Below are 19,813 nucleotides of genomic sequence, written 5' to 3'. Positions count from 1 at the left end.
AGCTGGTGCATATCACAAGTCCTGGTTATGTGACCAGGGACGTCAGGTGTGTGGCACGGACTGAAGGGCCTGGTAGTTGGCCTCCCAGGTGCCAGGGTCCGGGATGTTTCTGATCGCGTCCACGATATCCTGAAGTGGGAAGGAGAACAGCCAGAGGTCATGGTACATACTGGTACCAACGACGCGGGCAGGAGGTCCTGAAAACAGACTACAGGGAGTTAGGAAGGAAGTTGAGAAGCAGGACCTCAAAGGTAGTCATCTCGGGATTACTGCCTATGCCACATGACAGTGAGTACAGGAATAGAGTGAGGTGGAGGATAAATGTGTGGCTGAGAAATTGGAGCAGGGGGCAGGGATTCAGATTTCTGGATCATTGGGACCTCTTTTGGGGCAGGTGTGACCTGTACAAAAAGGACAGGTTGCACTTGAATCCCAAGGGGACCAATATTCTGGCGGGGAGGATTGCTATGGCTACTGGGGAGTGTTTAAACTGGAATTGTTGCGGGGTGGGAACCGAACTAAAGAAACTGGGGAAGAGGCGGTTGGCTCACAAATAGAGAAAGCTTGGAGACAGTGTGAGAGGGAGGATAGGCAGTGATAGAGAAGGGACACGCTCAAACCGATGGTTTGATATGTCTCTGTTTTAATGTAAGGAGTATTATGAACAAAGCAGATGAGCTTAAAGTGTGCATCAGTACTTGGAGATATGATGTGGTGGCCATTACAGAGACCTGGATGGCTCAGGGACAGGAATGGTTACTTTGAGTGCCAGGCTTTAGATGTTTCAGAAAGGACAAAGAGGGAGGCGAAAGAGGTGGGGGCATAGCACTGTTAATTAGTGATCGTGGCACAGCTGCAGAAAAGGTGGAAGTCATGAAAGGGTTGTCTACAGAGTCTGTGTGGGTGGAAGTTAGAAACAGGAAGGGGTCAATAACTCTACTGGGTGTTTTTTTATAGACCTCCCAATAGTAACAGGGACATCGAGGAGCAGATAGGGAGAGGTGTAATAATAACAGGGTTGTCGTGGTGGGGGATTTTAATTTCCTAAATATTGATTGGCATCTCCCTAGAGCAAGGGGTTTAGATGGGGTAGAGTTTGTTAGGTGTGTTCAGGAAGGATTCCTGACACAATATGTAGATAAGCCTACAAGAGGAAAGGCTGTACTTGATATAGTACTGGGAAATGAACCTGGTCAGATGTCAGATCTCTCAGTGGGAGAGCATTTTGGAGATAGTGATCACAATTCTATCTCCTTTACCATAACATTGGAGAGGGATAAGAACGGACAAGTTAGGAAAGCATTTAATTGGAGTAAGGAGAAATATGAGGCTATCAGGCAGGAACTTGGAAGCATGAATTGGAAACAGATGTTCTCAGGGAAATGTACGGAAGAAATGTGGCAAATGTTCAGGGGATATTTACATGGGGTTCTACATAGGTACGTTCCAATGAGACAGGGAAAGGATGGCAGAGTACAGGAACCATGGTGTACAAAGGCTGTTGTAAATCTAGTCAAGAAGAAAAGAAAAGCTTACAAAAGGTTCAAAAAACTAGGTAATGATAGAGATCTAGAACATTATAAGGCTAGCAGGAAGGAGCTTAAGAAAGAAATTAGGAGAGCTGGAAGGGGCCATGAGAAGGCCATGGCAGACAGGATTAAGGAAAGCCCCAAGGCATTCTACAAGTATGTGAAGAGCAAGAGGATAAGACATAAGAGAATAGGACCAATCAAGTGTGACAGTGGAAAAGTGTGTATGGAACCGGAGGAGAAAGCAGAGGAACTTAATGAATACTTTGCTTCAGTATTCACTACAGAAAAGGATCTTGGCGATTGTAGGGATGACTTACAGTGGATTGGAAAGCTTGAGCATGTAGATATTAAGAAAGAGGATGCGCTGGAGCTTTTGGAAAGCATCAAGTTGGGTAAGTCACTGGGACTGGACAAGATGTACCCCAGGCTACTGAGGGAGGAAATTGCTGAGCCTCTGGCGATTATTTTTGCATCATCAATGGGGACGGGAGAGGTTCCAGAACTGAGCACAGTACTCCAAGTGGGGTCTGACCAGGGTCCTATATAGCTGCAACATTACCTCTCGGCTCCTAAACTTAATCCCATGATTGATGAAGGCCAATACACCGTATGCCTTCTTAACCACAGAGTCAACCTGCACAGCAGCTTTGAATGTCCTATGGACATTCTGCGCAACCTGTACAGGTTGACTCTGTGGTTAAGAAGGCATACAGTGCATTGGCCTTCATCAATCATGGGATTAAGTTTAGGAGCCGAGAGGTAATGTTGCAGCTATATAGGACCCTGGTCAGACCCCACTTGGAGTACTGTGCTCAGTTCTGATCACCTCACTATAGGAAGGATGTGGAAACCATAGAAAAGATGCAGAGGAGATTTACAAGGATGTTGCCTGGATTGGGGACCATGCCATATGAGAATAGGTTGAGTGAACTCAGTCTTTTCTCCTTGGAGTGACGTAGGATGAGAAGTGACCTGATAGAGGTGTATAAGATGATGAGAGGCGTTAATCGTGTGGATAGTCAGAGACTTTTTCCCCAGGGCTGAAATGGCTAGCATGAGAGGGCACAGTTTTAAGCTGCTTGGAAGTAGGTACAGCTGAGATGTGAGGGGTAAGTTTTTTTACGCAGAGAGTGGTGAGTGTGTGGAATGGGCTGCCGGTGACAGTGGTGGAGGCAGATATGATAGGGTCTTTTAAGAGACTCCTGGATAGGTACATGGAGCTTAGAAAAATAGAGGGCTATGGGTAACCCTAGATAATTTCTAAGGTAAGGAGATGTTCGACACAGCTTTATGAGCTGAAGGGCCTGTATTGTGCTGTGTTCTATTGTTCTGTGTTCTGTATTGTGCTCTATGTTCTATTAAACGGGTTGAGAGAGTGGTGAGATTCAGCTGTATATGGTTCGTCCCACCATTCCAGCCATGTCCCTTCTCAATGCTCCCATCGGGCCGGAGGTACAGAAACCTGAAGACCCACACCTGACTGTTCAACAGCAGCTTCTTCCCCACCACCATCCACTACTTTTTGTAGTATTTTTCCATTCAAAGGCATTGGTGTTTCCATACCAGACTGTGAAGCAGCCAGTCACTATACCCTTCATGACACATCTGCAGAAATTTGTCGAAGTTTTAGATGTCAAGCCAGATCTTTGCAAGCTACTGTACTTTTGAGCAATTGTAAATTAAGTATAATTTATGTTCTAATTCTATCTCAGAATATATTTCCTTTGACTTGCACTCATATTGCTTTGTTTATTTTGTTATGTCTAACTTATGTTCATTTATGTAAATTTATGTTTGTAATGTACTGTGCTGCTGCTGCAGAAAGTTAATTTGCCTGGCATTTGTACCCTGTGCCCTTGACAATGACAATACATTTGACGTTGACCACATTTGCTTCCTTAGGGAATGCTGGACGCCTTGGGCACAATATATCAGCGACATGGGATGATCGGGCTGTGGCGTGGATCGAGCTCGACCGTACCAAGGGTAATGGTTGGCTCAGCTGTCCAGCTCTCCACCTTCTCCAAAACCAAACAGGTCACCAGAGACCTGCAGGTGAGCACTACGGCACAAAAACTGGCCCTCTGGCCCACCTAGTCCAAGCCATAAGACATAGGATTAGGCCTTCTGGCCCATCGAGTCTGCTCCACCATTCAATCATGGCTGATTCTTTTTTGAAATCTCCTCCTCAACCCCAGTTCCTGGCCTTTTCCCCGTAACCTTTGATGCCATGTCCAGTCAAGAACCTATCAATCTCTACCTTAAATACACCCAGTGGCCTGGCCTCCACAGCTGCATGTGGCAACAAATTCCACAAACTCACCACCCTTTGGCTAAAGAAATTTCTCGACATCTGTTTTGAAAGGGCGCCCCTCTATCCAGAGGCTGTGCCCTCTTGTCCTGAACTCTGTCACCATGGGAAACATCCTTTCCACATCTACTCTGTCTAGGCCTTTCAACATTCGAAAGGTTTCAATTAGATCCCCCATCATCCTTCTGAATTCCAGTGAGTACAGACCCAGAGCCATCAAATATTTTTCGTATGATAACCCTTTCATTCCTGGGATCATCTTGTGAATCTCCTCTAGACCCTCTCCTATGCCAACACATCTTTTCTAAGATAAGGGGCCCAAAACTGTTCACAATACTCACCAGTGCCTTATAAAGCCTCAGCATCACATCCTTGCTCTTGTACTCTAGACCTCTTCTTGAAATGAATGTTAACATGGCATTTGACTTCCTCACCACTGACTCAACCTGCAAGTTAACCTTCAGGGTGTTCTGCACAAGGACTCCCAAGTCCCTCTGCATCTCAGATTCCTGGATTTTCTCCCCGTTTAGAAAATAATCCGCACATTTATTTCTACTACCAAAGTGCGTAACCATGCATTTTCCAACATTGTATTTCATTTGCCACTTTCTTCCCCATTCTGATGTTTGGACTGAACAACAACTGAACTTCTTGACCAGGGTTCCCAACCTTTTTTTTAATGACATGGACCCCTACCATTAACTGAGGGGTCCATGGACACCTGGTTGGAAACCCCTGGTCTTGACCGTGTCTGCATGCTTTTATGCATTGAGTTGTTGCCACATGATTGGCTGATTAGATATTTGTATTAATGAACAGGTGTACCTAATAAAGTGGCCACTGAGTGAGTGTGTGTGTGTGTGTGTGTGTGTGTGTGTGTGTGAGAGAGAGAGAGAGAGAGAGAGACAATATACTATCTTGAGATTCAATTTCTTGCAGGCATTTACAGGAAAAATGTAGACATACAACAGAATTTAGGAAAAACTATCCTTAAACAAAGATGGACAACCAATGTGCAAAAGACAAGTTTTGCAAATAAAAAATAAATAATTATTAGTGTGAACATGAGTTGTAGAATCCTTGAAAGAGAGCCTGTAGTATAAAAAGAACCAGAATACTGAGGTAGTGTTCATGGGATCATGGACCATTCAGAAATCTGATGGCAGAGGGGAAGAAGGTGTTCCTGAAATGGTAAGTGTGGGTCTTCAGGCTCACTGATGGTGACAATGAGAAGAGGGCAACTCCTGGACGCCATGATGGATGGTGCTGTCTTGAGGCATCACCTTACGAAGATGTCCTCGATGGTGGGGGCTGATTGTGAGATCAGCATAGGGATCCTGATCTTGCACTAACTGTAGCCCAAACATATAAATGCCGAGACATACATACAATCTCTTCTGGCTGCTGCCATCAGGAAGAAGGACTCAGACCACCAGGATCAGGAACAGTTACCATCAGGCTCTTGAACAAAAGGGGATAACTTCATTCATCCAAACATTGAAATGTTCCCACCACCTGTGGACTCGCTCTCAAGGACTTTTCATCTCATGTTCTCAATATTTATTGTTTATTTATTTAGTATTATTATTTATTTTGTATTAGCACAGTTTGTTGTCTTTTGCACACTGGTTGTTTGTCTGTCCTTTAGGGTGTAGTCTTTCATTGACTCTATTATTTCTTGTATTCACTGTGAATGCCCACAAGAAAATGAATCTCTGGGTTGTATATGGCGACTTATATGCACGTTGATAATAAATTCAGTTTGAACTTTAAGAATCAATGGAAAAACTACACACAAAAGGGCAGACAAACAACCAATGTGCAAAAGAAGACAAACTGCAAATAAAAATAATAATAATAATAATAATAATAATAATAAATAAGTGATATCGAGAACGTGAGTTGTAGAGTGTTGAAAGTGAGTCCATAGGTTGCAGAATCAGATCTCAGTGTTGAGGTGAGTGAAGTTATCCCCTCTGGTTGAGGGGTAATAACTGTTCCTGAACCTGGTGGTTTGAATCCTGAGGCTCCTGTACCTCCTTCCTGATGGCAGTAGCATGTCCTGGGTGGAGGGGGTCCCTGATGACAGATACTGCTTTCCTGCAAGTGTTTTGTGTGGATGTGCTCAATGGTGGGGAGGGCTTTACCCGTGATGGAGCAGGCCGCATCCACTATTTTTTTCTAGGAGTTTCCAGACAAGGACATTGGTGTTTCCATTCTAATGTATTTGTTTGTATTTACTCTGAATGCCTGAAAGAAAAGTAATCTCAACTTTATAAGGCACTTGTGAGGCCTCAGTTGGAGTACATGTGAGCAGTTTTGGGCCCTTTATCTGAGAAAGGATGTGCTGACATTGGAGAGGTTTCGAAGGGGGTTCACAAAATTATTCTGGGATTGAAAGGCTTGTTGTATGCGTAGTGATTGAAGGCTCTGGGCCTGTATTCACTGGAATTCAGAAGAATGAGGGTGACCTCATTGAAGCCTATTGAACGGAGAAAGGCCTTGATAGAGTGGATGTGGGGAAGATGTTTCTCGTAGTGGGGGAGTCTAAGACCAAAGGACACAGCCTCAGAATAGAGGGACATCCGTTTAGAATGGACATGAGGCAGAATTTCCTTAGCCAGAGGGTGGTGAATTGATGGAAGTCGTTGCCATAGGTGACTATGGAGCCCATGTGATTGGGTATATTCAGGGGTGCAGAGGTGCCAGAGCTCACCAGAGCACTGCTCTGGCACCTCTGTAAACAAAAATCAAAATAAACAAGCAGGGAATTTAACAGCGACCACATATTAAACAGGGGAATTTTACAGAAACGGGGATTGGGGAGAGGGGGTGGTGGCTGGTGGGGAAAATACCACTAATAACATTAGGATATTTGATCATTTTTGGTGAAATCCTGGAGCTGTGACTGTTTTTTATTTAGGTATTTCTTTCATAAAGAAGCTGAGGAGTGAAACAAGAATAACGTACAAGAGACTGATAACAGTAAAAGTGACAAATGCTGTGTTTCGCCTGCTTCGAGTTCAAATTTCCTAACCGGGTTCAAATGCAGTTCTGAAAGTAATGCTCCTTCGAAGTCAGGCTTGTATCCCTGTTCAGATGTTTGGACTGAAGAAATGTGGAAGAAAAAGAAGGAAACTTATCCCTGGTTAGACTTCAAGGATGATAAACTTGGGTGTAAAGTACGTGCAAACAAAAGCAATCTGACACTTTTCACTTCTAAGGGTTTGAGGCTATCAAATGAATGGCAGATGTACCAAGTATCCTGTTATGGAGCCGATCGAAGTACACGCTTGAAGTGAAGATGCTCTTGGAAAATTATGGTGGCATTTGGTAAGTAGGTAATTGCTTTTAAATTGGTAAAATACATGATTACCGTCCTTTACTTGCTTGATAATTATATTTTATGATAATTAGTGAGTGCAACTGTGCAATACTTTGTCATATTATTAAATTAAGTATTATATGTTTTATTGTACCAGTTATACACTGAAATGTAGTGATAGGCAATAATCTTGTTAATGTCTTAATTATCACTGTATTTCTGTGGAGCTCTGGAATTCATATATTTCTTTCATCTTGGTTTAGCGCTTGACATTATAAGAAGCCCTATTCATATCTATATGTCACACCCAATTTGTGTACCTGCTCATGACATGAATGAGGCAAGGAAGTTGCCAAGTACATGAAGTGAGCCGGTACACAAATTGGGTGTGGCATATATATAGAGAGGATATAGGAAATGGCAAGCATTTTGTCAGCTCTGGCACCTAAAAAATTAGCACTGCACCCCTGGGTATACTTAACACAGACGTTGATAGATTCTTGATTAGTCAGGGCATGAAGGGTTAAGGGGAGAAGGCAGGAGATTGGGGCTGAGAAGGAACCAGATCGGCCATGATGAAATGGCAGAGCAAACTCAATGGGCCAAATGGCCGAATTTGGCTCCTATATGGTCTTACGGAATCAGTTGTCAGGTGAGTGAAGTTATCCACTCTGATTCAGGAGTCTGATGGTTGAGGGGTAGTAACGGTTCCTGAACCAGGTGGTGTGGGCCCTGAGGCTCCTGCACCTCCTTCCTCACAGCAGCTGAGTGAAGAGAGCATGTCCTGGGTGTGGGGGTCCTTGATGATGGAAGATACTTCCCTGCGATAATGCTCCATGTAGATCTGTTCAATGGTGGAAAGGTCTTTACCCTTGATGGACTGGGCCATATCCATTACTGGATGTGATGTACCTCAATGTAGATGTGTTCAATGGGTGGGGGGGGCTTTACTTGCAATGGACCTGGTCATATCCACTCTTTTTTTGTAGAATTTTCCATGCAAGGCCATTGGTGTTTCCATTCTATTGTGTTTCTTTGTATTTGCTGTGAATGCCCACAGGAAAATAATCTCAGGCTTGTACATGATGACGTATACATACTTTGATCATAAATTTACTTTGAACTTTTGCAATGGTGGAGGTAGACTCCAGAATTTTCAGCTGCTAACTGCACAGATCAGTGTGAGCTTTGTTAAAATAAAAACCAACACCACCAATTTTTTTAAAATATATAAATGTTTAATAACTAAACTTCTTTTATATTTTACATTTCTGAGAGACATCCATTACCGGTTGGACATTACAGTCAAGATGTCTAAATAATCGTCTGAGGTATCAGACAATTCTAAATTCAACAATTTTTCTGCTCCTGACATTTGAACAAGCTTCACGCTTGGTGTCCTCCTTATTCTGCTAAGCTACGAGTTCCCAGCCTGGAGCCCACAGACCCCTTGCTTAATGGTATTGGTGTGGTGGCGTTTCCACCAGACTTCGAGGCAAGCAGTCCCAGGACAAATGCTAAAGAAACAGCAAAATGCTGCCCGATGTGCCACAAGGCGCAGAGAGGAACTACGGCAACAATTAAAATAGAGGGTTGGGAACCCGTCTTCCTCAAATGTCTCACCACATTGGAAAGTTGCGCAGGAGTCTTCCCAGATTTTCTCTCAGGGAGATCTGCGTCCTCACAGCCAACCACGTGGCTGTAACCGCACATAGCAGTCCAGAGGTCCAGTTCCGATGGCTAGAGTTCTGAATACCAGAATCCACTGGGAAAGTAGAAGCCTGAAATGTCTATGAATCCGCCGCTCCACCAGAGTCTGGAGAAGACCTGTCCTGGGGTAGTGGGACTGTGTGTGTGTGTGTGTGTGTCTATGTGTGAGTGTCTGTGTGTATCTGTGTGCGTGTGTGTGTGTGTGCGTGTCTGTGTGAATGTGTGTGTGTGTGTGTGTGTCTATATGAGTGTCTGTATGTGTGTGTGTGTCTGTGTGTGTGTGTATCTGTGTGTGTGTCTGCGTGTGTGTCTGTGTGTTGTGTCTGTGTGTGCGTGCATGCGTATATAGAATACGGGCTTGTTTTGCTGTTGTTTAGTTGCTTGTTGTGTTTGCCAAGCATTGTGGGTTTCGCTATGTCGGTGCTGGAATGTGCAGTGAGTACAGAGTGGACATGGAGGAGTCTAGGACCAGAGGGCACAGCCTCAGAATAGAATGACATCCCTTTAGAACAGCGATGAGGAGGAATTTCTTTCGCCAGAGGGCACTACATGTGAAATTCATTGCCACAGATGGCCGTGTAAGCCAAGCCATTAGGTGTACTTAAAATGGAGGACGCTAGGTTCTTGATTAGTAAGGGTGTCAAAGGTTACAGGGAGGTCGGAGGACGTGGGTTGAGAGGGTTAATAAATCAGCCGTGATGGAACGGCAGAGCAGATTTAATGGGCTGAATAGCCTAATCCTGCTCCTATACCTTAAGGGTCTTATGGACACTTGGAGCTGCCCCCTGTACGTCCTTGGGTTGTTAATGCAAACAGCACACTTCACTACACATTGTGACGTGTGATTTTGAATATCAATTTACCCACAGGGTTCTCCATTTGATTTTTGGGACTTGGATTTAGATATTTCAGACTTTGCTTTCAAACTAAACTCAGAGTGTGCAGATGCCCCTCTGAGTCACTTAACGGTCTCCACAATGAGAACAGAATTGGTCTTCGGGCAACATAACTGGGGAGAGAAACAGAGTCAAGGTATCAGGGCAAGGGCCTTCCACAGGATCTTTGTGAAAAACTGCTGGGCAAGTTTGCCAAGGTGAGCACAGCAGGTCAAACAGCATCTATGGAGGGGAATAAACAGTCAATACTTTGAAAGGGCCTCGGCCCGAAACTCGACTGTTTATTCCCCTCCATAGATGAGTTCCTCCAGCGTTTTGTATGCGTGCGTGTGTGTGTGTTGCTCTGGATTTCCAGCATCTGCATAATCTCATATTTAAGGTTTGGAGGGATGTGGGCGGGATGCTGTCAAATGGGACCAGTGCACTGAGACAACTGAGTCAGCATAGACCTCTTGGGCCAAAGGGCCTGTTTCTGTGCCATATAACTCCAGGACTATCCATTGACACTGCTGAAAGTTCCCAGCACTGCCGAAGCATCAGCACTGGTTTATTCCCCTCCATAGATGCTGCCCGACCTGCTGCGTTCCTCCAGCATTTTGTGTGCGTTGCTCTGGATTTCCAGTGTCCGCAGAGTTTCAAGACACAAGCCAACGATCATTACTGTCAGTGAGACTACCACGTATGTCCCCCCACATGCACACAATGCAGGTCAAAGGGCAACATGTCCACTGTGAAATGAACATCAAACCCCAGCAACAGCCCTCTGTCTGCAAGACTGAAGACCTTCCACCTCGGTCCTTAACAAGCCCCTCTCTCCTTCCAGACTTGTAGTGTGAGTCCACTGCAGTGTCCCACAGGCTTAGCCCCCCCTACCCCCCCTTGGTGAGAGGGGTAACCGAGGTGACATCACCGCTCCCAGTAAACCTTGCGCAGCTCGTCCCAGAAGAAGAGGCTGAGGACGGTGTGTGGGCCCAGCCGGAAGAAGGAGGCCCCTGTGCCCTTGTAGAGGCCAGCAAAGCCTTCCTTCCTCAGGGTCTTGGTGAAGCAATCCAGGTTTCCGGTGTAGAACAAGCCCTGTGGGAGAAAGGCACTGAAGGTAAACGACTTTACACTGTGAATGACAGGGCACTGCGGAATGCGGTAGAACAAAGGGATCTGGAAAAACCATTTTCTATAATTCATTGAAAATGGCATCACAGGTAGACAGGGTTGTAAAGAGAGCTTTTGGTACATTGGCCTTCATATATCCAAGTATTGAGTACAGGAGTTGGGATGTTATGTTGAAGTTGTATAAGATATTGGTGAGGCCTAATTTGGAGTATTGTGTGCAGTTTGGTCACTGACCTACAGGAAAGATGCAAATAAGGTTGAAAGAGTACAGAGAAAGTTTACGAGGATGTTGCCGGTTCTGGAGGACCTCAGTTATAAAGAAAGATTGAATAGGTTAGGACTTTATTCCTTAGAAGATTGAGAGGAGATTTGATAGAGGTATACAACATTATAAAGGATATAGATAGGGTAAATGCAACAGGCTTTTTCCACTGAGGTTGGACGGGACTACGACCAGAGTTCATGTGTTAAGGGTGAAAGGTGAAAAGTTTAAGGGGAACATGAGGGGAAACTTCTTCACACAGAGGGTGGTGAGAAACTTCTCTTAAGCATTGAAATCGAGCTTGCATGCACCATACGTGCTGGCAGCACATTCCACTCTCACCAATCTCTATCAATAACCCTCATAACGTTGTACACCTCTATCAATTCTCCTCTCAATCTTCTATATCCTAGGGAATAAACTCCTAACCTATTTAATCTATATAACTGAGGTCCTCCAGTCTCGGCAACATCCTTGTAAATTTTCCCTGTACTCTCTCAATCAGACATCAGTACAGGTTGAGGGAGATATAGTCCAAGCCAGAATTAGAATAAAAATTATACATAATTTACACATACACAAAAAATAAACACAGACATTAATATAATGACAGTAGTATACTGTACATAATTCAATAATAAATGTACTTTGTAGTGGAAGTGGAGAGTGAGAAAAATACAGTCTAAGGTAGTGTTTGGGTTCTTCAGGTTGGTTCAAGAACCTGGTGGTTTTGGTGGGGGGAAGAAGCTGTTGTTGAACATTGAGTTAAGGGTCTTCAGGATCCTTCAGAGATTCCTAACCAGGGGTCCAAGGACCCCTTGCTTAATGGCATTGGTCCATGACATAAACCTCTGCTACCTCCTGATTGATGGCAGCAACGAGAAGGGGACATGGCCCAGATCCCTGACGGTGGATGTCACCTTGCTGAGATGTTGTGTCTTTTAGACGTCCCAGTTGGTGGGGAGAGACGGACCCCGGATAGAGTCTCTGTGTTATTTTTGGCACTAGTGTCCTGTTTTACAATCTTTTGCTTTGCTGTCCTCTAAAATTTATATTGTGTGTGTTGTTTGGACCTGTGTGCCTGGGATGCTGTTGCAAGTGAGTTTTTCCTTGAGGCTATACCTCACCATACAACGACGTGTGACAATAAACTCAACGTGACTCAGTCCAGGGGAGGTGGCAGATGTTGGATCCTGTAGCAGCACACAGAACAGTGGGGGATCTCCAGAGAGAAATGAGCAGTCGACACTTTGGGTCCAGACCCTTCATCCTGAGCGGACGATCGAGGGGAGATGGTCGGTACGAGGAGACGGAGGGAAGGAGTGGGGCAAGAACTGCCAGATGAAGGGTGGATCCAAGTGAGCAGGTGTGATGGGCAGATGGAGGAGGGGAGAGTGGGAATAGTGACAGAGACTGGGAGGTGATGGATGGATCCAGGTGAAGACGGGTGATGGGTGGATGGATGAGGGGAGAATGGGAATAGTGACAGAGACTGGGAGGTCACCCACTCCATCTGCCCATCACTCACACACTCCTTTCACTGGGTCCCCTCCCTCCACTGTTCCCAACGGTCCTGCCACCTCCCTTATTTGGTTCCATACTCCACCTTCCTCTCCTATCAGGTTCCACCATCTGTAGCACTTTATGACCACCTCCTCTCACCTCCCAGTCTCTGTCACTGTTCCCACTCTCCCCTCCTCCATCTGCCTATCACCCCTCCACCAATGCTGCCTGACCCACTGAGTTTCTCTAGCAGGTTATGTGTAGCCCCAGATTTCTGGCATCTGCCATCTCTTGTATCTGTAATAAAGTTGCTTGTGGTTTTTATAGGTCCTCAGCTCGCTCTGGGGTGCTGTGGCTGTGTTGGTCAGTATGCTGGTGTGCAGATCAGCAGAGAGTTGTTGACCAGCCTCCCCAGGAACAGAGTGCATTACCTTTCCCTGCTGATCCACGGGCTGGTTGTAGAGGCGGGTGCTGACCACGTCGAAGGGGGTGACAGCCAAAACAGCAAACAGGCTGCTAACTATCCCAGCCACCAGGGGCTCCAAGGGGCTGGCCGGTGCGACAAGCTGTGGCGGGGAGAAAGAGAGGGGGGAAAAGATGAACACAGGCACAGTGCACAAAGCTGCCACTTGCAGGTCACCCCGTGACCTAGCCCTCAGATCACTCCCAGCTTCAACTGCGGGTTTGACCTTTAAATCACCCATTTACATTTAAGGAAGTGTAAATTACCATTGCGTAAGGCTGGGATTGTTTTCCCTGGACTGCAGGAGCTGAGGGGTGCCCTTAGAGCTGCCAGCAGAAGTGGTAGATGCGGGTTCAATTGTAGCATTTAAAAGTTTGGATAGGTATATGGATGGCAGGGGTATGGTCTGAGTGCAGGTAGTTGGGATAGGGAAAAGACCAGGATGGCTTGGACTAGATGGGCCAAAGGGCCATTTGTTGTGCCGTAGTGCTCACCTGCAGGTCTCTGGTGACCTGTTTGGTTTTGGAGAAGGTGGCGAGCTGGACAGCTGAGCCAACCATTACCCTCGGTACGGCCGAGCTCGATCCACGCCACAGCCCAATCATCCCATGTCGCTGATATATTGTGCCCAAGGCGTCCAGCATTCCCTAAGGAAGCAAACGTGATCAATATCAAATGTATTGTCATTGTCAAGGGCACAGGGTACAAATGCCAGGCAAATTAACTTTCTGAGGCAGCAGCACAGTACATTACAAACATAAATTTACATAAATGAACATAAATTAGACATAACTTTCTTAAAATAAACAAAACAATATGAGTGCAAGTTAAAGGAAATATATTCTGAGATAGAATTAGAACATAAATTATACTTAATTTACAATTGCTCAAAAGTACAGTAGCTTGCAAAGATTTGGCACGACATCTAAAACTTCCACAAACCTGCAGATGTGTCGACGAGGGTATAGTGACTGGCGGCATCACAGTCTGGTATGGAAACACCAATGCCTTTGAATGGAAAAACGCTACAAAAAGTAGTGGATGGTGGTGGGGAAGAAGCTGTTGTTGAACAGTGAGGTGTGGGTCTTCAGGTGTCTGTACCTCCTGCCTGATGGGAGCATTGAGAAGGGGACATGGCTGGAATGGTGGGAAGGACCGTATACAGCTGAATCCCACTGCTCTCTCAACCAGTTTAATGTAAACATAAGAACATAAGAAATAGGAGCAAGAGTAGGCCATCAAGCCTGCCCCGCCATTCAATAAGATCATGGCTATCTGTACGTAAACTCAGCTCCATCTACCTGCCTTTTCCCCATGACCCTTAATTCCCTTACTATGTAAAAACCTATCTAACTGTTTCTTAAATATATTTAGCGAAGAAGCCTCAACTGCTTCCCTGGGCAGAGAGTTCCACAGATTCATCACTCTCTGGGAAAAACAGTTTCTCCTCATCTCCGTCCTAAATCTACTCCCCTGAATCTTGAGGCAATGTCCCCTAGTTCTAGTCTCACCTACCAATGGAAACAACTTTCCTACTTCTATCTTATCTATCCCTTTCAAAATTTTGTACGTTTTTATAAGATCCCCTCTCATTCTTCTGAAATCCAGAGAGTACAGTCCCAGGCAACTCAATCTCTCCTCATAGGTTAACCCCCTTCATCCCTGGAATCAACCTGGTGAACCTCCTCTGCACTGCCTCCAAAGCCAGTATATCCTTCCTCAAGTATGGAGACCAGAACTGCACACAGTACTCCAGGTGCGGCCTCACCAGTACCCTGTATAGTTGCAGCATGACCTCCCTGCTCCTGAATTCAATCCCTCTAGCAATGAAGGCCAACATTCTGTTTGACTTCTTAATAACGTGTTGTACCTGCAAGCCAACTTTTTGTGATTCATGCACAAGCACTCCCAAGTCCCTCTGCACAACAGCATGCTGCAATCTTTCACCATTTAAATAATAATCTGCTCTTCTATTACTCCTTCCAAAGTGGATGATCTCGCATTTACCAACGCTGTATTCCATCTGCCAGATCTTGGCCCACTCACTTAACCTATCTATATCCCTCTGCAGACTGTCCACATCCTATGTACAATTTGCTTTTCCACTCAGTTTAGTGTCATCAGCAAATTTTGCTATGCTACACTCAGTCCCCTCTTCCAAATCATCAATGTAAATGGTAAACAGCTGCGGGCCCAGAACTGACCCCTGCGGCACCCCACTCACCACAGACTGCCAACTGGAGAAACACCCATTTGTACCAACTCTCTGCCTTCTATCGGTTAATCAATCCACTATCCATGCCAATACACTTCCTCCCACTCCATGCATCCATATCTTATTTATAAGTCTCTTGTCATGCTGCGTCTGTCTAATGGAACCACTCCTTTCCAAATGTTTTGCTATTTCTTCCTTAATGACAGCTTCAAGCATTTTCCTGACTACAGATGTTAAGCTAAATGGCCTATAGTTGTCCATCTTTTGCCTACATCCTTTTTTAAAAAGTAGAGTGACATTTGCTGTCTTCCAATCTGCCAGGACCTGCCCAGGGTCTAGAGAGTTTTGATAAATGATTACCAATGCATCTACTATAACCTCCGCCAATTCCCTCAGCACCCTGGGATGCATCCCATCAGGAGCAGGGGACTTATTTACCTTCAAGCGGTACTGGTCCCACTCCCCCAGAAGCGGTTCCAATGCCCCAGGAATCTGAAACCCTCCCTCCTGCCCCACCGCTCAAGCCACATATTCATTCTAGCTATCCCGCTATTCCAACTCTGGCTAGCACGTGGCACTGGTAATAATCCTGAGATTACTACCTTTGAGGTCCTACTCTTTAATTTATCTCCTAGCTCCCTAAATTCTGCTTGTAGGACCTCATCCCACTTTCTTCCTGTATTGTTAGTACCTACATGCACCATGACAGCTGGCTGCTCACCCTCCCCTTTCAGAATGCCCTGCAGCCTCTCCGAGACGTCTCTGACCCTTGCACCCGGGAGGCAACACACCATACAGGAATCCCATTTGCAGCCACAGAAGCTCCTCTCTACTCCCCTTACCATGGAATCCCCTACCACAACAGCTCCGCTACTCTTTCTTGCCCTCATGCGCATCAGAGCCACCCACGGTGCCATGATCCTGGCCACTGCTGCCTTCACCTGATGAGCCATCTCCCCCAACAGACTCCAAAGCGGTATATCTGTTTTGGAGGGAGATGGCCGCAGGAGACTCCTGTACTACTTTCCTGTTACTACTCATCCTGTTGGTCACCCATTCCCTGTCTTTCCTTAGATCCTTAAACTGCGGCATGACCACCTCACTAGATGTGCTATCTGTGGTAAACCATGTATTTATGTTGTAACTGGGTTAACTGTCTGGACACACCCCTCTGCTGACTGCCCCTGTGGCTCCTCCCACAGAGTCCTGTATAAAGGTGTTCGCCTTGCCCCTCCCCCTCAGTCCGGGGGCAGACACTCACTGTGGAGGTCGTATTGTACAGCGAATAAAAGCCTTTCAGTATTTTTACCAAACCTCAGTCTTTTGGAGTAATTGAAGGTGCTTCAATTTTATTCGCTGTACATTTTAAAACATGGAACAGGTCCTGAGACCAGAAAAATTAGACCTCCATCCGCAAATGCCTGACGCTGGAAACGCTTTCGAACTCTGGCTGGCCTGCTTCGAAGCGTATCTAGAGGAGATTAAAGCGACCCACCTCGTAGCGAAGCGCAAAATTCTACTCTCCAGAGTCAGTCCACGGGTTTATTCGCTGATCAGAGACCAGCCGAACTACGACGGCGCGATGAACGCACTCAAAAGACAATACCTGCGGCCGATAAACAGCGTCTATGCTCGGCTCCATTTAGCGACACGGCAACAACGGTCCGGAGAATCGAGTGCTGAGTTTGTCCAGGCCTTACAGACACTCGTGCGGGTCTGCAATTGCCAGGAGCTGACGGCGGCGCAGCATGCAGAACTCCTAGTGAGAGACGCCTTCGTTACGGGGACCAGGTCAGTGTACGTGCGCCAGCGGCTGCTGGAAAAAGCCGATCTTACCCTAAGTTCGGCGATTGAGCTGGCTGATACGTTGGAGGCCGCTCTGCATAACTCCGAGGCTCTCCAGGCACGCGATCCCCCGATGGCCTCGTGGGCGCCACAGACCCCGCAACCTGCCACTGAATCGACCTCGGCTGCCGCCAGTCGTGAGTCCGCGAAGTGCTACTTCTGCGGACTGGAGAAGCACCCCCGGAAACGCTGCCCGGCCCGACAAGCTACCTGCTCCAGCTGCGGAAAGAAGGGCCACTTCGCCAAGGTCTGCAAGTCAAAACCACGAGCGGGATCGAGCAGCGCCGCATGCGAGACGTGGGAGTCGCCATCTTCCCTGCACACTGCCACCACGTGCGAGACATGGGGGCCGCCATCTTCCCTGCACGCCACCACCACGTGTGAGACATGGGGGCGGCCATCTTGGTCAGCGCCACCTCCCACCGCCTACGACCAACGGGTGCTCACGGGGCACCCCACCACGCCGGACCAAGACAGTGACCCCACCCTGGTTTCCGTGACCCTCGACCAAAGCACTCCCCACCAGCTCGCAAGGTCAATGATGGACATCCTGGTGGAGGGGCACAGGACAAGCTGCCTGTTTGACACAGGCAGCACCGAGAGTTTTATCCACCTGGCCACGGTGCAGCATTGTGGACTCATGATACGGTCGGTAAGTCGGAGGGTCACCATGGCCTCCAGGTCGCATACAACAGACATCCGGGGGGGTTGTGTAGCGACACTAGTGGTGCAGGGCACAGAATATCGGGACTTTACGTTACTGGTCTTGCCTCAACTGTGTGCCCCTGTGCTATTGGAGTTGGACTTCCAGAGCCACCTGAAAAGCGTGACAATGAAGTATGATGGGCCCCTCCCACCAATTACTGTCATAAATCCCGTTTTGTAGATATGTCACGTACCCCGCTACTGACCACACACACACACCGACCCGCGCATCCCACCCAACACCATGCCAACTGCCACACTACCGACACCACTTGCGGCCTCTCCACCCTCAAGATCCCTCCCCCACCGCTGTTCGCCAACCTGACCCCCGACTGTAAACCTGTGGCAACTAAAAGCAGGAGGTACAGCGTGGGGGACAGAGCTTTCATTAAGTCGGAGGTGCAGCGGCTGCTCAGGGAGGGGGTCATTGAGGTAAGCACAAGTCCTTGGAGGGCGCAGGTGGTGGTTGTTCGGAACAGGGAGAAGAATAGGATGGTCGTGGACTATAGCCAGACCATCAATAGGTTCACGCAGCTCGACGCGTACCTTCTACCCCGCATCGCGGATATGGTCAATCAGATAGCACAGTACAAGGTGTACTCGACCATAGACCTAAAATCCGCTTACCATCAGCTCCCCATCCGCCGGGAGGACCGCCCTTACACTGCCTTCCAGGCGGACGGCAGGCTTTATCAATTCCTGCGCGTCCCCTTTGGTGTCACGAATGGTGTATCTGTCTTCCAGAGGGCAATGGACCAGTGCCAACTGAAGGCCACGTTCCCATATCTGGATAACATCACCATCTGCGGTCACGACCAGCAGGATCACGACAACAACCTCCAAAAATTTCTCCAAGTGGCCAAATCTTTCAACCTCACCTATAACAAAGACAAGTGTGTATTTGGGACCACCCGACTTGGGTGTGTCGTGGAGAATGGAGTCATTGGCCCTGACCGCGACCGTATGCGCCCCTTGTTGGAACTTCCTCTTCCCAATACCCTCAGAGCCCTCAAAAGGTGCCTGGGCTTCTTTTCATATTACCCCCAATGGGTCGCTAACTATGCAGACAAGGCCCGCCCCCTGGTCAAGTCCACCACATTCCCCCTCTCTGCTGAGGCCCACGCGGCCTTCAACCGCATAAAAGGGGACATTGCCAAAGCAGCAATGCATGCGGTGGATGAGGCCATTCCCTTCCAAGTAGAGAGTGACGCCTCCGACTTTGCGCTGGCTGCTACCCTCAACCAGGCAGGAAGACCAGTGGCGTCTCCCGTACCCTTCAAGGCCCTGAAATTCGGCACTCTGCGGTAGAGAAAGAGGCCCAGGCCATAGTGGAAGCTATTAGGCACTGGAGGCACTACCTTGCCAGCAAAAGATTCACCCTGCTAACTGACCAGCGCTCAGTCGCGTTCATGTTTAATAATCAGCAGCAGAGCAAAATCAAAAATGATAAAATTCTGAGGTGGAGAATCGAACTCTCCACCTACAACTATGACATCATGTACAGGCCTGGGAAGCTCAACGAGCCCTTCGATGCCCTCTCCCGGGGAACATGCGCCAGTGCGCAGATCGACCGGCTATACGCCCTACATGTAGATCTTTGCCACCCGGGAGTCACCCGGCTTTTCCACTTTGTGAAAGCCCGGAACCTGCCTTACTCCCTTGAGGAGATTAGGATGATGACCAGGGACTGCCAAGTCTGCGCAGAGTGCAAACCGCACTTCTACCGACCCGAAAAGGCACAACTCATCAAGGCCACCCGCCCCTTTGGGCGACTGAGTGTTGACTTTAAGGGCCCCCTTCCCTCCACCGACCGCAATGTGTACTTTCTTAACGTAATTGACGAGTACTCGTGGTTCCCCTTTGCCATCCCCTGCCCCGACACCACTACCACATCAGTTATAAAAGCCCTGTGCAAGTTCTTCACTCTGTTCGGATA

The 19,813-nt window shown here is 47.2% G+C and overlaps 1 protein-coding gene across 1 annotated transcript in view; it reads right to left on the bottom strand.

Annotated features, from left to right (window-relative positions):
• Nucleotides 1-8,326: 8,326 nt before the first annotated feature.
• Nucleotides 8,327-19,813, bottom strand: part of slc25a35 (solute carrier family 25 member 35) — a 37,895-nt gene continuing 26,408 nt past the window's right edge. Inside the window, exons 3-5 of the mRNA XM_063047619.1 lie at nt 13,607-13,759; nt 13,081-13,215; nt 8,327-10,848 (exon numbers count right to left, since the gene is read on the bottom strand). Coding sequence (XP_062903689.1) covers nt 10,681-10,848; nt 13,081-13,215; nt 13,607-13,759 — 456 coding nt within the window. The 3' untranslated portion in view covers nt 8,327-10,680. The remainder of the gene's footprint in view (nt 10,849-13,080; nt 13,216-13,606; nt 13,760-19,813) is intronic.

This window comes from Mobula hypostoma, chromosome 5 (assembly GCF_963921235.1).
Source record: "Mobula hypostoma chromosome 5, sMobHyp1.1, whole genome shotgun sequence".
Taxonomy (NCBI): domain Eukaryota; kingdom Metazoa; phylum Chordata; class Chondrichthyes; order Myliobatiformes; family Myliobatidae; genus Mobula; species Mobula hypostoma.
This window is presented reverse-complemented; position numbering and strand designations above follow the sequence as displayed.